Source organism: Bactrocera tryoni, chromosome 3, assembly GCF_016617805.1.
Source record: "Bactrocera tryoni isolate S06 chromosome 3, CSIRO_BtryS06_freeze2, whole genome shotgun sequence".
In the NCBI taxonomy this organism is placed as follows: Eukaryota; Metazoa; Arthropoda; class Insecta; order Diptera; family Tephritidae; genus Bactrocera; species Bactrocera tryoni.
The window spans coordinates 35,530,220-35,547,770 of record NC_052501.1 but is presented as its reverse complement, the minus strand read 5'-3'; the positions used below and the strand labels follow the sequence as shown (position 1 = coordinate 35,547,770).

General features: G+C 34.8%; 1 protein-coding gene across 4 annotated transcripts; it reads left to right on the top strand.

Annotated features, from left to right (window-relative positions):
* Positions 1-12,908, top strand: LOC120770492 (facilitated trehalose transporter Tret1). Of its 4 annotated transcripts, none has more exons than XM_040098009.1 (5): positions 1-317; positions 10,632-10,912; positions 10,975-11,166; positions 11,461-11,769; positions 11,942-12,908. In XM_040098009.1, exons 1-5 carry the CDS (start codon positions 289-291, stop codon positions 12,724-12,726), a joined length of 1,596 nt encoding a protein of 531 aa, XP_039953943.1. In that variant the 5' UTR covers positions 1-288; the 3' UTR covers positions 12,727-12,908. The 4 variants fall into 4 exon arrangements, with proteins under 4 accessions (XP_039953943.1, XP_039953944.1, XP_039953946.1 ...); XM_040098010.1 differs by having other exon boundaries at positions 4-317; positions 10,624-10,912; XM_040098012.1 differs by having other exon boundaries at positions 4-454.
* Positions 12,909-17,551: the final 4,643 nt, after the last annotated feature.

Here is a 17,551-nt window from a genome sequence, read left to right as displayed (position 1 = left end):
TTGTTAAATAGGTTTTTATGGTCATCGGATAGCCCATCACTGCTAAACAAGCCTTTGGGTTAGTTGAGCGCGCTAATGATCGAGTAGTGGTGAAGGCAGCGGCTCACAGAGGCATTTGAATGTCGCTTTAACGCTTAGCTATGCGACATTTGTGCTTTAGTCGGCTGGCGTAACTGCTTCAAATCGGACCGTCTGACATAAAACGGATATTTCGTCGGTACAAACATTCAATACAACGCGTCGTGTCCCAGCACAGATTTTAGTGCAGTCGGTAGTGAAAGCGCTCGAATGAACTGCCTTATTGGTGGGTTCATATGGTAAATGTGACAAACTTGAACTTCAAAAGTGTAGAGAACAGCTGTTCGCTTGTCGCTTTCAGCTAACTTTAGTGGAAAAACCAGTTTTTGAATTTTTCAACTCGGACTACGGCGATAGTGACCGTACCCACTCCGAAGTATGTATATACAATTGGTGTCGTGAACTGTCAGTGCTTTTTTTTACTTCTTTATTGTCGCAATATTTTTCTTTTAATATTTGACAGTCGTATCTTGAAGTTGCTTATCCAGTTTTGATGTTCCGCGTTGATTTTAATCAGGTGCAATACGGTTCACATATATTTGTACATTTTGATTTCAATAATACATAGAAAAACAATAAAGAACTTGTCGAGCGGCTTATGCCCAACGACCCAAACAGCTGATAAACTTTTACAAATATATTCCAATTATACATATGTATGTGTAGTTGTAAGATTGAGATTATCTACTTAATCGTAACCGATAACCAAATGCGGTTGTTACAAAAAGTCATTATATCGTTATCAGAGTTCGCGTTGACAAGTGATCATTTCTTCAAGGAATTCGACTAAGGCGATGGTCCTTTGATTTGCGTAATTCAGTTTAATGTTTCGGTTGCACCGAAGCTAATTACCCTTCACAGGTGCATTTCTGTTAGTAACTATGTGTTCAGTTTGTATGGAAGCTATATGCTATAGTTAATCGATCTGATCAATTTTTTCGGAGATTACTTTATTGCCTTAGAAAATAACATATACGAAATTTCGTTAATATATCTTGTCAAATGTGAAAGTTTCCCATGCAAGCATTTGATTCCGATCGTGCAGTTTGTATAGCAGCTATATGCTATAGTTAACCGATCTGAACAATTTCTTCGGAGATTACATTGTTGTTTTAGAAAATAATATATACCAAATTTCGTTAATATATCTTGTCAAATGTGAAAGTTTTGCATACAAGAACCTGATTCCGATCGTTCAGTTTGTATGGCAGCTATATGTTTTAGTGGTCCGATATCGGCAGTTCCGACAAATGAGCAGCTTCTTGAAGAGAAAATGACGTTTGCAAAATTTCAACAAATTTCAAGACGGACAGACAGGCAGACGGACATGGTTAAATCGACTTAGCTCACCATACTGATCATTTATATACGTATATACTTTATAGGGTCTCCGACGATTCCTTCTGGGTGTTACAAACTTCGTGACAAACTTAATATACCCTGTTCAGGGTATAATAAAGACGAACTCTACAAATATACTCGAAGTTTAACAAAGTTGTGGTCTAAATACTTCGTGCTCGTGGATACATGATAAATACTCTGCGCTTTTATTAGCCGCTATTAATGTTTGATAAAAGATAAATAGAATAGATTTCATAGATATTGTTTGGGTGCATTTAACGCAATAATAACGGTTTTCGTGGAATTGTATATAAATTTGACTAACGAGGTTGCCGAAATGCTTCACTGCAATAGAATTAAGCAATTTGCTGGAATTACAGATGGAGTAGTATGATACATTACTTAAATTTCGCAGATTTATACTCCAAACTTAAATTAATATAAAAACAAATTTATTTACGTGTATTTTGTTTACATAATTTGAGGGCTTTCGACGTCAATGCAATTTTATTCTCAAGAAGGTCGCTTAGATTGATAACAGCCGATTTAATGCACATATGTATATAAACAAAAGAAAGAAAAGCAATATGTTTGATACTACAAATACTGATAATGATCTAATTAGAAAACTCTAACGCTTTAATCGGAATTTGAAAGTATTTTAAATGTTTACTTCGTGTACGAAAATGCTCACTATGCGTAGGTATAATGGTCCAAGTAAAGTTCAGGATATAAGTAAAAATAAATCTAAAATTTCATAACATGACTCAGAGATTGGTTGCTGGACTCGGCATTTTTTGTTACTTATGTATTTTCATCGCCCAGACTAAATTAAATCAAGAATTGGCATGCTTTTGAGTTAGCATACCCTTAAAGTCTAACGGTAATGCTGTAGTGACTTAAAAGCGTAAATAGAATCTTTTTCACTAGTAAAATTTAATCCGGTTTAATGCTACCTTGCCCTTTCCTTTGGGTATTCCGATATATTTCGATGGTTGTATTATTTGTAACAAGTGTGAATGATCTTCTCGGTTTGGGGACCGCTTTTGATGTGTTGACTAAGTTCACCACAAAGTTTGAACTAAACTAGAGCTCATCTTTAGCGATTGTGTCACATCGCGGACCACACTATCTTTAACTGCATCCTGTTCTCGTTCATAAACCGAAAAAAGTTTTATATTTGTAGCAGTTTCAATTCATATTCATAAACATCTATCATTAACTTATTTATATTTTAATATACATATGTATATACATAAACACATAAGTATGAATTACTCTTAGTTAGTTAATTTAATACAATTTTTTATAAAACCTACTTCTAATCGTGATAATTTTCTAATACTGTTATTCAAAATTAGCATAAAGTGGCTAGAAAGGAAATTACATTAATGACTTAATTAACGTCTTTGATTTATGGTTCAGCCTCTTGAAGGAAAGTTTAATTGATTTATAGTAAATCGGTTTTTGTTTAATAAATGCGATATGTACATATGTATATAATTTATAGAAACATCTGTGCGGGTAAATATGAAACTAGAATGAATACGGTTTTAATTATTAGATTTTATGATGTCTCCGACAGGGCAGCGATTTCAAGGCTGTTGAGATGTAGATCAAGCGGCCGCAATAACGAAACTTTCAGTAGCAAATCGGTCCTGACCAACTTCAGCACATAAAGCAATTTGACCTTCTTTGTTCGAATAATCTAATGTAACCCTGAAGAAATTTGCAATTCTTGGGCGCTGGAACTAATATCCTGGAGGTACTCATAACTCGAAATTGTAGATAATAAAGTGTACTAAGTAGTGTGCCAAAATCCCCCCATTCGAGTTTGTGCAACTTTTTCAGCTTTATGTTGTTTTTGATAACAATAATATTTACTTTAATAACTAAGAACGTCTACAAATTTAATGCAAAAGTACTTACACATAATCTCAGATAAAACAATCTTATGTCAGCAGTGTTCTAACTGTACAAATATTCATATGTATGTATGTATGTAGGTATATTTACAGCTGACTAACTGTTTTATATTTCCTATGCAAATATTTGCATTTAATATGCGCATTCACTTAGTCGCTGAAGTAACAAAGTGCAAACTTATAAATGTGTAGACTATTATAGCTCAGATAACTTGACCTCTATGAACGTTACGTTGTGAAGTACTGATAACAAATAAGCAGATTGGTGAATGCTAGTATTTGCCTCGCTTGCTTTGACTGCGTTCACATGAGGACTCTTTTGCCGCCAAAACCCGTTTTTTGTAAAGGGGACGACGAAATAAGACCATGTCGCTTCTGCTTGTGCGGCTCGGTTTCTGTTCTTATCCTAAAGCTAATGGAGATAGATATAAGGTTATATAAGTACATATATATATATATATATGTTCAGGATGACGAGAATAGTTGAAATCCGGTTGACTGTCCGTCCGTCCGCGCAAGCTGTAACTTGGGTAAAAACTAAGATACCTTGATAAAAATTGGTATACAAGTTCCTTAGTACAAAAAAAAATTCGAGTTCGTACATGGGCGTAATCGGACCACTGCCATGCCCTCAAATCGTCATTAACCGAAATCATATAAAATACCATAGCTAAGCACTAAATTAAGATACAAAACTGCAATTTGGCACAGAAGATCACATTGGCAAGGGACCTCTGTGGATAAAAAATTTTGAAAAAGTGGGCGCAGCCCCGCCCCCTAATATGTTTAATGTGCATATCTCCTAAACCACTAAAGCTACAACAACCAAATTCGCCCGGCACGAATATTACAAGAACTACTAGCGATAGTGTGAAAAGTGAATGAAATCGGTTGAAAATCCCGCCCACTTCACATATAACGGTACTGTTGAAAACTACTAAAAGCGCGATAAATTAATAACTAAATGGGCCAGAGACATTAAATTTTACCGCTGAGGTGGTATGAGAAAAGTTTTCAAGGACCGGGGTAGAAATTCGACAATGGGCGTGGCATCGCCCACTTATTGGCGAAATCCCATATCTCGGGTCCCAACTTCTTTCTTTTCATATTCCCATGTCACTTCGGACAATAAAGTAGGCGTCTTTCTGTCCATATATCACAATCTTAAATTCCACTTGATTCTTTTACTTTCCAGCACACAAATCTAGAAGCAATTAATAGAATGGCATTGAACTTTGCGCGAATAATGCCTTTAGTCTATGCCACCTTATGACAAAAAATTGTTCAAATCCAACTAAAACTGTTCAAGATCCTAGGTACCGAATATTTAGACCCCGGTAGCTATAGTTGACTTTTGATAAAAAAAATGTCGCTCAATGTGTGATATACATATGTATATAACTGAAATTAAGGGATAATCCTTTTCTTATATTGGTAGGTCTGCATATCAAAATGTAATCAAAAAGCATATACTTAATATAAAGAATTTCTAAGGGTGTGTTTTATTCATAAGAGTGTATCTTTGTGCCTAAAATAGATCAATCTGAGCGAAAACTTGGCCTAGCCCCTATATAACTTATATCAGGATTTTCGAACATCCGGCTGACTTTACTAAGTATGATTGATTTTACATCTTAACGCATTCCATTGGCTTTGATTCTTGCAAGTTGCAAGAGTATAAAATATTCGATTGCGCTCGAATTACTCCTTCCTTACTTGTTAATTTTATTATCTATTTTTTTGTTTGTAATGCCCAAATATGCAAATTAATGTTGAAATATTTTGTAAAATATTAATAAGAAAATTGGCCGACTGAAGTTTTCGGACTCGTGTTGCTCGTGTGAATGCAATGACCAACACCAAAAGAGAATTTACCCATAATGAGCGACAAAAGAGCGCTCGCGTGAACGCAGTCTTTCAGCAAGTGTCGCGCAACACTGATTTGAAGTACATGTGAGAACTGCTTGTGTTTTTTTTTATTGGACGGAAATTATGCGCAAAGTGAAGTGCGCGCCGAGCTGATTAATTACAAATAAAGAGAAATCTCAAGTAATGCCGAGTATTACTTGAGGAAATTCACTTATATTATATAGCATTTGAATACATCGATTTTATAAAATATTCAGTGTTGTTATTGTCAATTTGATTAATAATTAACAAACATCTCCTACACTTAAAAATATATATTTGATGAGATCGACTGTTCTAACACTTTAATAATAATCAATTATTTATATAACAAGCCAAAAGACATAAGAAGACATACAGTTGAAAATATTTTTGAAATATTTCACCTGTTTCAATTTTTTATATCAATACAAAACATGCCACAACTTCTATAAAAAAATTAATTATTTCTGAGAAAACTTTGCCCACGTTTACCATTTTTTTTTTATCGTTAAACTGAATAGGATAAAGAGTCAAACATTTTATAAAGGTTGATCCATTTCGAAGTTTCCTACTTTTTTAAAGAAAAAACCCAGAAACTTCAAATTTAATGGAGAATCTTTATTATCATTCGAAAGTACATTCTTTGACATTAATTTTTTTTTTAATTGTGTTTTTAAAACTTTGGCCGTGGCTACGTCTCAGATCGTCCATTCCTTGAGTCCAATTTTCGATGACTCGTTGGAGCATTTCAACTGGTAACTGGCGGCCAATCGACCGGTCCAAGGCGTGAAATTATCTGCTCACCGAAGTGCTTTCTCAATAAATCCATTGATTGATGCGACGTGTGAGAAGTGGCGCCGTCTTGTTGAAACCAAATTCCACCGAGATCACGAGCTTCAGGCATCAAATAGTGACACTCACCGGCATCATTTCATTCATTCACAAACCACATCAAGCCGTTGTTTTTTCTGGATGAAATGGCAGCTCTTGAATCTCTTCAGATTGTTTTTCGTCCCAAATGCAGAAATTTTGCTTGTTTACATACCCATTGAGAGAGAAATGGGCCTCATCGCTGATCAAAATTTGGTTCAAATCGTTGGATCTTCTTGGAACTTTTCAAGAACACATAGAGTGAGGCGATGTTTCTTGTGCTTAGATAAGCTGTATTTTGTACGCTTTACTTACATACGAGTACGTCAGTCCGAGTTGCCGCAAACGCCGCCGTCTTCGTGTACTCTCTCAGCTACGGTTGCTATATTTTCTTCACTGTTTCGAGCGAGTAGAAACTGGCATTTTGTGATCTTTGCACATTTAAATATTTTTTTAAGAAACATATCCTTATTATAAGTAATATAATTCAAGTTACTAAGCTCTAACAAAATTAAACAACTATAAATCTATGTTTTTGATTTTAATTCCAAAAACGTGATTCCAAATGAACACTCGAATATATGAATATGAATATACCTCTTCATTGTTCACCAATCTTTTTTAATATTCTCGTTTAAATTCGGTAAATAGTTCGTTTAAATAATGTCTGTACTCCATTGACTCCATTAAAAACTTAAACTCAGTGGAACAATAGTCATTTTGTTAAAGCTCGATCTTATGGCGATGGATATGTAATGTATTCCTTTATGTTTTATTAAAGAATCTTAATTAGCAGTCTTTCTATTCATGTTTTCCCACTCCCATCCTTTCTGTAGACCACTGTGTACTCAATCTTTCACAACATTGCGCAATGTATGAACTGTAAATAGCTCTAGACAGTCCAATGTTTACTGAATCAATTAAAGCGACATGCTGATAAATTATCATATCGCTCCAATATTGACCGCTGCTCCGCATCATTGGCGTGACGCGCTGGTGTGGTGGTGTACAACATTTTGATTAATGTTGATTGATTTTAAATTAATTGTTTATTACACAAGATTTACTCTTTTTGCATATGCAGCTGTTCGACCACTTGCCATGGAGCTTTGCAGATAACGGTAAATAACACCGAATGAAAAATGTTGTAAAAAAGAGAAAGAAGACAAGCATTTTGATTATAGAAGTTTTTATCTCTCCTAAGGGTGAAAACGGTGACTTTTTGACAAACTTCTCTTTAATTTAAATATTATTAAATGAATATATTAATATAATATCAACATAAAAATACGAAAGTCTAGATAAAAAACTCTTCTCTGAGCGACAAGATCAACTTAGTTCATATTCCAGATTTAATGGATCTATCTCTGCTGTCCTCTCTCGACAAACTCTATAAGTCACTCATAATTCCCGTCCTGCTATATGGTGCAGAGGCTTGGACGATGTCAACAACTGATGAGTCGACGTTGCGAGTTTTCGAGAGAAAAGTTCAGCGAAAGATTTATGGTCCTTTGCGCGCTGGCCACGGCGAATATCGCATTCGATGGAACGAAGAGCTGTACGAGATATACGACGGCATTGACATAGGTCAGCGAATTAAAAGACTTTCTTTCTCCTTTTATGCATTATATAATAATATATGCACGTGAGTCCAGGTGATAAGGAATATGTCTATTACTCAAGATACTACAATTTTTTACGAGAGTTATCCTCTGCTCGATCAATCAAACAGTCTGACAGGTATCGCCATCCTGTTCAATTATGCATGTACATAAGTATGTAAGTATGTATGTATGTATATACTACCCTATATCTATTTCGATATACCTGTATGTATCGTGTAGTTTGTAATACACAAGTATACTTTTGTGCAACATATGGTTTAAATGTACAAAGATAACTGTCAGTTACTTTCAGCGCCGCTCAATTGTTATCGATTGATTTACGTACATAAAAACCTATTTTTATAAATTCTCTGAAATATAAAAAAATCAGTGCATGAAGTACCCTACTTACATAATTATACCTATATATAGTATACATATGTATGTATATCGGTGTGAACCGATAAATACTAAGTCTGCAAAAGCAAAACGAACATTTTGAAAAATTCAGGAATTGGAACATTTATTGATCAACTTATGCCTGGTTTCACAGTCCATACTTAAGTTGGGCTTAGCTCTCTTAGCTAAGCATTGTTGCAGACTGAGTAGTCGTTTGCGTTTCACAGTCAATGCTTAATTTCTAAGGAATTTTATTATGATATATGGTAACTTTGTGGGCAACATACATATGTTTTACAAATGTCATCCATAAAAATATGTTTGAATTATGTAAATTATAACAGACAATACATAAATTTGCGAGGAAAGTTATATCGAAAATGGATGAACAACAAAAGAACCCCGAATTTCACCGCTAGCGAGTCGGAGCACCTATTGAAACTGGTGGAAATCCCAATCCGATTATATATTTTTTCACAAAAAAAAATCGTATTTCTTTTTATTCTTCTTTTGACAAATAACTGAAAATTTAAAACAATTCAAAACAAAAATCATCTGCTACTTAAGCAATGCTTAAGTCTCCCATTTTCAGTACTTAAGCACAACTTAAGTATGGACTGTGAAACCGGGCATTAGTTTTCGATAACTTGGTTATTTGAACCCGTCCGAAAACATGTTTTCTGGAGGTCTGCGGAGGCTTGCGCTGGTACGATGTTACGGTACTATGTATATACATTAGGCCGGATCGATTTGTATGGGTGGAAAAAAACCAACAAAGCGGCTAGCAGAAACGAAAACTACAGAAAATTCTAAGAAAATTTTGCCAATAAACCATGGGTCTAAAATTAATTTCCAGTTCGCGCAGAGCGACTCATTTTGAGGTCATACTTATTAAATTGTACTCAAAAACCTATACTTTCATAAGAAGCAATCCGGAAAATTGTGCTTGATTTCTTCGATTATAATGAGAGTTTGTGCTTCTATGTATGCAGCATACAGATATTCCCATATTTTTTAAAAAATTCTAAAATTGTGGAAAATACGGTGGATCGAAAATAAAATTTCATTATTGTAATTAAGTTTTCAAAAAATTAAATGTTTTTGTGGTGCAAGTTACAGACATTGGTTTTTTTTCTGATGACTGGGAATCTTTTCTAGTTTTAGTTTTTTAAGGTTTTAAAGTCTTTTTTGGATTCCACGCGTGGTGTTGTAGTACGACTTTCTATAGTTACGGCCATGATATCGTCTCTATTCTTTGCAATAGCGCGTCGGGAAACTGTTGTCAGAAGCTGTACACAACTCTCAGTTGCTTGGGTATGACATGGAATCCCTGGGTCAGGAAGCGGCGGATCATCAGACTCAATAAACTGCAACAAGTGTTCGTATGGAATGTTTGCTGACAAAACACTTATATTTCAGGATGAGCGAAGTATGAATTATTTTGGATTACAGTTTTAACAATTTCTCGCAGTGTTGTGTGGTAAGAGTACCGTACGATTGCTTTTTTTGTTGTTTTTTGCTCAGCCACGTAAAAAAAAAAATAAGTTACACAAGCCTGCTATTATGGCATTAGTTGCATGGCATGCTATTATTTTTAAAACTATAGGTTTTTGGTACAATTAAATAAGTATGACCTCAAAATCTAAAGCTTTGCGCGAACTGAGAATTAATTTTAGACCCATGGTTTCTTGGCAAAACTTTCTTAGAATTTTCTGTAGTTATCGCGAAAAAAATTCGACCCGCCCTAATATACATACATATGTACTTTATATTACTAAAATACATTTTTATAAACATTTTGCTGCTTGCAATATTTGAAAACAGTGTACCAATTTTATTGAGACCTCGGTTGAAGGATCTACATAAGATTTTCTTGTCTTAAAACAAATATTTCTTAAGAAAAAACTTTCGAAACCTGTGAAAATCATATAGACTTCTGTTGCTACCATTGACTCATCTGATTTATGTATGTATGTATATAAAATTCTGCATATGCAAATCAATAATGATTTTAACGAGACGCGAGAGTAAACGGACGATATCGTTCAAATGCTACCTGAGTCTGCATAAGCGTGCTTATGTTTTCATCAGTATCCTTACTATATCCCTAGAGAGGTTGATTATTTTGTTTCTATGTTTTTGGTTTATACGTTTATATGGTAACTTTTTTCCTGCTATACCTCTGTGAACGCTAGGTAAGCTAATAGCACTATCAACGATATTTTCAACAAAGACGAGACCCCTTGAGTGCTGCCAGACTACCCCTCCGTACAAATGTACGTTTGATAATTACAATGAAGATTAATCACCGAAATTAGACTAATTGCTGTTTCCATACCAATTGCCACAAAATATTTTGATTTATTAATTATGTATATTATATCTAAAACGTCTTCTGGTACTCAATGCTTACCATACGTGCAAAGATTTCGATTTTGATTGGTTACATAATTTAATACTTTTGTAATATTTGATTATCATTTAGTTATTTATTTATTTTTTCCTTTTTATGTCAACACAACAGTATGACCGAACATAATCCCGCCAAATCAGAGGAACTGGAATCTCTGACCACGAAAAATGGTAAAACAGCGCAAATTGTTTCAGGTCTTAATAGACCCACAGAAAAAGTACCGCTGGGCGAACAGAGTCGTGCAGTACGACGTCAAGAATTAATGGTACTACTTGGTAATATTGGATTACTCTCTACCGGAATGGCGCTGAGTTTGCCAACAGTCACTTTGCGACAGCTGATGGACCCCAATGAGGCTGTTCATCTCAGCGAGTCGCAGGCTTCATGGTTCGGTAAAATAGTTCGTATGAATTGCTTACAGGCCAATTTTCGATTTTTTTTTTTCAATCTATAGCTTCCATCAACACACTTTCATGCCCACTCGGTGGTCTACTCTCTGGATTTTTACTGGATAAAATGGGTCGCAAAAACACACTCTATGTGTTGAATGGCATCGCGCTCGCTTCATGGGCTCTGATGGCTTTAGCGGTGGAAAGTAATGCCGATACTGTTTTTATACAGCTGATGGTGTCGCGATTTTGTATAGGTGAGTAGAAGTGACCACATATATTTTTATCGTCCAACTACAAATTAGGAATTAAATAATTTCACTTATGAAAAACAGTTTCTATAATAAACAAATATCAATAATTTAGATTTTTATCATTTAAAAATTGTAATATACAATTTGACATTTGGCCTTCACCCGTTTGTTTTCTTAAGATTTTCCAGGATTCATTCACACTAGTTTTTTGTTCTTATTGCTTTTAAAAATGAGCTCCTAATATATGTACATATGTATGTAGGTATTAAATTTCAAGTTATGAATTTCTCTTTCAAGGTATTGCTATGGGAATCGCCAGCGCACCAGTCGGTGTCTACTCCGCCGAAATAAGCTTACCGCGCATACGTGGACGACTCATTCTTGGCACATCGGTATCAATTGCTGCGGGTATTCTAGTGATGTATATAATGGGATATTTCATTCGCAATGACTGGCAGTTAATTTCAATGATTTGCTGTGCCTATCAAATAGTAGCGATGCTTTGCGTTATTCCAATGCCCGAATCGCCCAGTTGGCTAGTGTCTAAGGGGCGTTTTGAGGAAGCGAAGAGAGCGCTCAATTATTTTCGAGGCTTGGAAAAAACAGGTAAAATTTTGAAAAGAACATATTTGCTTATCACTCAATTGACGTTGAGGGACACTTGTAAATATAGGCATTATTATGCATTTCACAAACCTCTAAAAATTTAGTGAATAAAATTGTCTTAATGACTTGACATTTAGTTTTAATTTCATTGCTTTCCCTCCCCAAATTCCAGACGAAATCACTCATCCGGAAGTGGCTGCCGAATATAACTTACTGCAGAAATCTATCCAATTGGGTGAAGGTGTAAAGAAACCGCCATTTTTGAAGAGCATACGCGAACCAGAGGTCTACAAGCCACTTCTAATACTCATGGGCCTCTTCGCATTCCAACAGTTAACAGGCATCTTTGTTGTTGTCGTTTACGCTGTGCAAATCTCACAAGAGGCTGGCGTCAATATAGACCCATTTATGTGCGCTATCTTGATCGGCGTTGGACGAGTCGCAACCACAGTTCTTCTAGGAATCATTTTGGAGAAATGGGGACGTCGTCGTTCGGGTATTGTGTCGGCGCTTGGTATGTGCATATGCATGTTCCTATTGGCCGGCTATAACTGGTGTTCATGGCTACAACTAATACCATATTTGCCGGTCATTGCAATTATTTCCTTCATTATCTTAAGCACATTCGGGCTCTACACGTTACCATTCTTCATGATATCGGAGCTCTTTCCGCAGAAAGTGCGCGGAGCAGCTTCGGGCCTGACAGTGGCGGTGGGCATGTGCTTCGCCTTCATCTGCATTAAAACATATCCGGCGATGAAGAATGCATTAGATAAAGACTACTGTTTCGTTATTTACGGTATAATGGCATTCATAGCGGCAGTTTATGTATACGCCGTGCTGCCAGAGACACGTGGACGAACACTGCTCGCTATTGAAGACCAGTTCCGTACTGGCGTTAAGTCTCAGCGTTATCAAGCCGCTCCAGTAGAAATGCAGGAAGTGTCCGTGAAATGAGCCAATCGAGTGCAGAGAAAGTGCTTTAATTAATTACTTGTTCTTTGTTTAATTTAAGGAAGTGAAAGTAATTGTTAATGAAAGCTTTTGTATTGAGTTGTTGCGCTTTACAAATGATGTCTATAAGTAGCTTAACAGTTAACTGAAACCAATTTGAATTTAATATTCGACGCAAACAAAAAGAAAAAACTTTCGAAAAGAATAAAATTTACATATGTAAAACTTAAACTGTGATAGATTTTGGTTCTGGTAGAAGATTTTATTACGTTAAGTGATTTAAAATTTAATATTTAATATATACAACTAAATAAATTTAGAATAAAATAAAAAAAAACAACAACATAGTAATTAATATACATATATTTAACGGATTGAAGTCTAGGAGAAAGGCGGGAGGAAAAATCTACTACCGGATGCTTTCCATTAACTCTACCAGACTGTAATTTAATCGTAGATGGCTGTCATCAAGGAATCAGCAGATGTACAGCTCCGAAGTGCAGCTTCCTTTATAGAGATGTGCATTCACTCCGATAGCAGAGCAAAATGAATCTTGAGCTCGCTTACAGTTCGGTAGCATCCAGCTACTTTGTTATCCGACATGTTAGGGTTACAATGGATTCGCTGGAAACTGCTAAGCATGTAGAGAGGCCCGCTTACACCAATTTGGTCAGTTTGGGGATAAGACAGTAAACCGCTGTTCTCTTGCGCTCAAGCTTTGGAACTATGGACATCCCGCAAGTTTTTCAGATGCTGGCCAGTAACCAGAACTTATGCGACTGCAAGATCCTACTTTATCTCGATCTCATTTTTTTACACCTTAAGCTTTGTACGCTCACTTTTATTCAATTAATCAAAAATCCGTATTTTTTAATATAATACGATAATCAAATATTAGAAGCGGTATCCAGTAAGCTTATGTATATAAGTATGTATATTAGAACAAGTAATGAAGGGCTAAGTACTTTAAGTAGTTTTTAACAGTACCGTTATATGGGGAGTAACATCCGATTTCATCCATTTTCACACAGTCGATAGAGGTTCTTATAAGATTTGAACTCAGTAAATTTGGTTTTTGTAGCTTAAGTGGAGGTATGTATATTAGACTTGTTAGAGGGCGGTGCCATGCCCACTTTTACAAAAAAATTTGCCCACAGATGCCCTTTGCTACTGTGATCCTCTGTACCAAATTACAGCTTTTTACCTTAATTACGTGTTTAGTTATGGCACTTTATATGTTTTCGGTTAAGGTCTATTTGTGGGCGTGGCAGTGGTCCGATTAAGTTCACCTACGAACTCGAATTTTTTTGTACTAAGAAACCCACTTACATAGTTTCATCGAAATATCTCAATTTTTACTCAAGTTACCTCTTGCACGGACGGAAGGACAAACAGACAGTCAACTGGATTTCAACTTGTATCATCATATATACATACATATGTACATAACCATATACTTATCTCGATTAGTTTTAGGTGATACGTACAACCGTTAGGTGAACAAAACTATCATACTCTGGAGCAACTGGTTGCATTAGTATAATGGGTACACCAAACTTCGTTTTTCATACATATTAATGCACAACTTAGAATTCGTGTTTGAGATTTGCAATTTTAATAAACAGTTGCAACACCTTATATACCATCCTTATTTGACAACATATTTTCAAATAAAGCTTATGACGAAGACAGCTCAAGTTGTTTAAGTAATATGATTTCTTAACAAAATAGTGAGTGGGGCCGAACCAATTTTTCAAAGGTTTTTGAATTTTGTACATTTACATTGTACAAAACTTTATATATACATACATATGTAGGTATTTAACGTATTTCATGAATGATTTTGCAGTAATTAAGCACACTCAATTACGACACACACTTTGGCCGAAACACTTCTTGTAATTTTCAAAGCGCTTCTGATACCAACTTTTTGGTATAGCCACAAAATTCTGCCATCGATACAAGTTGTATAAGTACATCTAGTCTTCGTTCATTCATGAATCTCTTCAGAACTTCTATGTCAAATAAATATTTGATCGAGTATTATCTTAGTTCGAAGCGAAAAGATCGTCACACTTGAGATCTTTCTTCCTACGAGAAAGTTTGCTATTCTACTCCAATATAACTAAAGGTTCTAAAAATATTATGAACTTGAGAGCGAGACTCACAATTCACATCTCGTATGCTGTCAGCTTTGTTGAAAGAGCCTCTGCTGGTACCTAGCCTATTTTAAACTGCATCAAAATACATGTATATACATATGTATTCTCGATGAAGACACAACCATCTTAGACAATAGCATTACATAAAGGGTTAAATTAGTTCAAGCTAAATACATTTATACAACACTGTTTGAAGATTATATTTACTATAACGAAAATAAAAAATTTCGAATAAAAATGATAAAACATTAGTTCTATCAAGGCGCCATCTACCGTGGGATAGTCAAAGATGCTTAATTAATTTGGGCATTATTGGTAAAATATTCTCACAGGGATGGCAGCCTTTTACTTACAGCTGATCAGTAATTTGTAATTTCCTAATTACTAAATGCCAACTAATACGATGATTACCATGAAGAAGCTAGCGTTCGTTTGGCGTCATTATATTCATTATATTCAAATGGAAACATAATTCAATAAATTTGCTAATATATTTGGCAATTTATTAAACGCAGCACTAGTTATAAGGTTATAGATCTACATGCATATACATACATATGTATGTAAGTGTGCAGTTATATTAATTATGATTTGAATAATATCATTGGTGGATAAGTTTGCCATTACCCTTATACTAATCTAATTAAATTGATAAGGAGTGATATTATCTTAAATACTAGTGAGTAGGAAATACCTTGACAAATATTACCAAAGAATTCCACTTGCATATTTCTGCAGGACATAAACAAGTAAATGCCTCATTACCTAATTTACCGTGGTGGACGCTCTTTGGAAACACCCGTTGCTTACACTGTGTTCGATCTGCGTGCCATTTTTTGTATCGGAAAAGAGAATTTAAAAAAAATCGTTTAATATACATACATATGTATTTGGAAAACAAACTGCTTACAGAATCCATTAAAGTATGTTATAGATTATTAACATTCTTTCACAGAGCAACAAAAATATTGGAGCTTCCCTGTATTACCTAATTCTTGGCTGATAAGTCCAAACAGAATAATTTAAGAACGATGAACTGTGATCTACAGAGTCTTAAAGCGACGTACGCAATCTCCCACTCGTGCGGCGAAACAAATGCGATTAAATCCAATAATGTACATATATAGACAACGAATAGAAGTATCAAATTCAACGTTTATTTATCGAAAATGTCAATACTTATGTAGAACATCCTTATAGTGTTTATCAAACGTAAAGGCGAGTATCCTTCTTTAATTCTTCTCACAGTTGGCTAGGACATAATAATTTAATATATTATAAAAGAGGTTAAAAAATTGGTCGAAATAAGTCTTCAATAATATTATATAAATTACTTGGCAGTGAATCAGTTAGCTTTCCTCGTAAATTTCACATCACAGAGTTCTTAAAATAATTCGTTTATAAGGTTGTTATGGCAAATATATTTTTATTATTTACTTAATTAATAATAGCTTATGATCTAATTGGAGCTGCACAAGAAAGCACTGTTCAAAACCACGGTAAAGTTTAACATCAGGGTTAATTAGATTTAGATTGGTCTGGGGATGTTTCTCAATATTAGATTTATCTCTCATCATTAAGTTATCATATGATGCAAATAGTTGAGAGTAATAATCGTCTATATAAGTGTGGCAAGTTTTGTAGTCAGTTTCAACGGTCACTGTTAGTGTAGATTTATTATATACAACTGGAAAAATATTCTCAGGCAATAAAGAATAGGGCAACACATTCCAAGACCACTTCTTAATATCATTAAAAGGTTTAAAACGAACTTTGCTCGTTCTATTATTTGAAGATGTTTGGAGCGAAAAAATAACAGGGCAAATCGCTAATAAATCTCCTTCTTCTACAAACTGAAAACCTAACACTTTGTAGCAAAAAATATAGATTAATGATTTACTTTCGCCTTGATTTCTAAAAAAAAAAACAAAAGTTTAGTGACTGTAATTTTTAATTTGACTTTTAGCAAAACTCCTCTGTAATTTCTGTTGTAAAATTATAAGACCGATCCAATTAGGAATGTTAATGAATACCATACTATTATGATATTCGAAAAGAACCACTTTAAATTAAAGATTTTTTTGAGAGCTATTTCTTCTAAACAAAATTTGGAACTGCTGCTTTGTTTGGTCTCAATGAGTATCCAAGATGACGAATATTTCAGTAGGACAATGCGGCAATTCATGTAAGTAGGCAAATTAAAGATTGAATCGCCCGGATTTCAATAACCGTACTCGAGTGGCCGGCATGTTCGCCAGACGTCAATTCAAAATCGCCAATTTAATAGTACAGAAGATATTAAAGCGCCCATAGTCAAGGAGTCAGAAGGGTTGGACTTTGATACTGTAATAACTGCTTTATCCGTCAGCGTTTCAAATAAATCGTTATTTACGACTTTGAATCCAGAGGCTCTCAAGCTAAAAGCAAAATATAAGAGTCTGTAGAGCAAAAGCAGAGTCTTATAGTTTTTTAACACGCGTTTTTTGCACTTTCTTTCCCTTTTTTAAAAGTTGCATATTTATATGTTTCCGCATCACTAGATGTTAGCATACAATATTCATGGACTAAATTTTCTTTAAATTAAACCAATCTTAACTGTTACACTCAACAGCTATTATTTGATCGGTTTTATAAGTTTGCAACAAAGTGCACATAAACTATATATT

What these genes read in the sequence shown, in the direction of transcription:
- LOC120770492 (XM_040098009.1), top strand. Translation starts at nt 289, where the DNA reads ATGAACTGCCTTATTGGTGGGTTCATATG. An exon ending in GTCGCAGGCTTCATGGTTCG is followed by an intron (nt 10,913 to 10,974) that starts GTAAAATAGTTC and finishes TTCAATCTATAG; the next exon opens with CTTCCATCAACACACTTTCA. An exon ending in TCGAGGCTTGGAAAAAACAG is followed by an intron (nt 11,770 to 11,941) that starts GTAAAATTTTGA and finishes CCCAAATTCCAG; the next exon opens with ACGAAATCACTCATCCGGAA.